Here is a 2,858-nt window from a genome sequence, read left to right as displayed (position 1 = left end):
AGAGAGAGAGAGGGAGAGGGAGAGGGAGAGGGAGAGGGAGAGAGGGAGAGGGAGAGGGAGAGAGGGAGAGGGAGAAGGAGAGGGAGAGAGAGAGAGTTTCGTGTGACAATAAAAAATATGGTAATGCCTAAGCTATAAAATTGCCAGCTTTTTATACCCTTGTGTTGTTGTTTATATATTATTTAATGTTTTTAATGTAAATACATACCTATCGATGTATTTAGTGTTGTTTTGTATAACTATGGAGGTATTTAGATTGTTCTGTCGTATATTTATTGCTGAAATGTTGTGAACAGCATAAAGGGTGGCTTTGAGTAAGTTTTCCAAGAATATAGGATAGAATAGAAAAAAAATATGTAGGTAGGTACCAAGGTAATCTAGGTAGCTACAATATTTTTCTCTTTTATCACACATTTTTTTGGAATTTGTGGTACCTACATAGTTTGAAATATTCATTGATATCTAACAATATTGTAACCGAATCAAACATTCTGTAAGGTCACGAATCGCTTTCATAAATTCAAAATGTAGAAATTTCAGAAAGTGTCACAACTTTTGAACCACCCTGTCAATTTGGATTTTTTCCATTTCTTCGCGGAAACTGATCATAAAACAAGTTTAGCAGAAGTATTCAAATAAATATACATAGTTCAGTTCTATTTCTATTTCAAATAGTATCAATTCTCTTTATTCTGACTGTATCTAACTCTATCTCTTAAGGTTTCTAGCAAATGGTAACAAACCTATCCAAGTATCCATTAGAAAGTGTATTGTTTTGTACAAAGCTTATGGTACCTGAGATCAATCAATGTGATTTCTCAATATTTAGCCTTAAGATACCATTAGAAAGTATCACAACTTTTGAACCACCCTGTCAATTTGGAATTTTTCCATTTCTTCGCGGAAACTGATCATAAAACAAGTTTAGCAGAAGTATTCAAATATAGATATACATAATATAGTTCAGTTCTTTTTCTATTTCAAATAGTATCAATTCTCTTTATTCTGACTGTATCTAACTCTCTATCTCTTAGGTTTCTAGCAAATGGTAACAAAACTATCCAAGTATCCGTATCTCCACTCACATTGCTTGCGAGTATCTATCATGTAAGCTAGCTTACTCCTTTATTTTATTACCAGTCAAATACTTTGAGCCACTACTTTCAAGTAGAACTTTTTTTTATTTTTCATTTATTTCAATTTATTATGGTGCGTCAAAGAACTTTTTTTATATTTTTAGGTAAATAGATAGATAGATAAGTACCTACCGACCTATGGGTAGCTTGAAGCTTGGAATAACCTGATTCCCTTTAGGATAAATATACAGGGAGTTCATAAAATCTTCAGGTAAACTTTTTTTTGGTCATTTGGTTGACAATATTCTAGTGAAATCACAAATTTTCAGGCACCAAATTATTAAGGACAGCGGTGGCGCTCCGCCCCGCCAAACCAAAATTTGACAGTGTAGAAATTGACAAATTTCTGATTGGTGGATTATAGAAAAGAAGAACAAGAAGAAGAAAGAAGAGATGAGTTATACTTCTATGTACCTATAGGTAAGTTACTTACAGTATAGGTTCACAGTGAAGTTGGAATATACAGGGGGTGCTAGAACAGTGTTGGACGCTGAACACGTGACATTGGCATGTAAACTTTGCCTCCTCAGTCTCTCCATACGCAGGACTCCCTCTGACGATGGCGCTCTAATACTATCAATATACCACTGGGTAGTCGGCTTGGGACGACCTGGAACATGAAATATTTTTATTTATTTATTTATTTTTTTTAAAGAGGTTTGAAAGAGGGAACTGTAATTGCTATGGTCCTATCGTATCTTTTTTTTTTTTTTAAAGAGGTTTGACAGAGGGAACTTTAACTGCTATGGTCTTATCGTCCCGAAATCGAAGAGAGAAGGAAGACAGGATAGGAGAAAGCCAGCCGTTCCGAGAACGAACATTATCCCATCAGGATAAAATCCGCCCCGGGTGGGAATCGAACCCACGGCCTAGCGCTTACAAGGCAGACGCACTACCAACTAAGCACATGAAATATTGATGCAGATTTAGGTATTATCTATGGTTTATATTAGACATCCTATGTATGAACATTATTTCTTACCGTTTATATTATTTTGGATTCTTGTATTGTCTTCACCCGACTCGAGTTTTGCCTACTTTTTAGGCTTCTTCATGGGAACTGACTACTGGGTTGTTGTTGTTGAGCGCTTACAAGGCAGACGCACTACCAACTAAGCTAACTAGGTTGGCACATGAAATATTGATGCAGATTTAGGTATTATCTATGGTTTTATATTAGACATCCTATGTATGAACATTATTTCTTACCGTTTATATTATTTTGGATACTTGTATTGTCTTCACCCGACTCGAGTTTCGCCTACTTTTTAGGCTTCTTCATGGGAACTGACTACTGGGTGGTTGTTGTTGTTTGGGTGGAGATGTTTGGGCAGGTGGTGATCCCTTTATTGGGACCATGTTGAAATTTTCGAGTTACTATTTTATGATTCGCTCAGCTTTAGGTACCTACTCTTGACACCCAGGACATACCGCGTTCAGACAGGGGCGGGAATCGAACCCGGTGGCGGCCAATCCTATTGTAACACCCACACTCGGCCACTGAGGTTGCTCTCTAGATTTTATTACTTTACAAACTAGGTATATATATCATTACATCCTACACGAGCTTGGACTTTCCGAGGTTCCGAGCTGCTTGGACTGTAAATAATCCATTCCCACACAACGAATATAATTATGTATGCAAGATCAATTTTATTATTTTATGATTTTGAGAAATACTGTAAAAAAAAAAAAAAAAAAAAAAAAAAAAAAAAAAACAAA

At 36.0% G+C, this 2,858-nt stretch overlaps 1 protein-coding gene across 1 annotated transcript in view; it reads right to left on the bottom strand.

Annotated features, from left to right (window-relative positions):
- Positions 1 to 1,569: 1,569 nt before the first annotated feature.
- The window catches only part of LOC113471680, a gene marked incomplete at its 3' end in the record, with an annotated part of 15,346 nt that continues 14,057 nt past the window's right edge, over positions 1,570 to 2,858 (bottom strand). The window contains exon 2 of the mRNA XM_026831014.1: positions 1,570 to 1,746. Coding sequence (XP_026686815.1) covers positions 1,570 to 1,746 — 177 coding nt within the window. The remainder of the gene's footprint in view (positions 1,747 to 2,858) is intronic.

This window comes from Diaphorina citri, unplaced genomic scaffold (genome assembly GCF_000475195.1).
Source record: "Diaphorina citri unplaced genomic scaffold, Diaci psyllid genome assembly version 1.1 scaffold2795, whole genome shotgun sequence".
In the NCBI taxonomy this organism is placed as follows: Eukaryota; Metazoa; Arthropoda; class Insecta; order Hemiptera; family Psyllidae; genus Diaphorina; species Diaphorina citri.
Note: the sequence above shows the minus strand (reverse complement) of the source record. Positions and strands in the feature narration are given on the sequence as shown.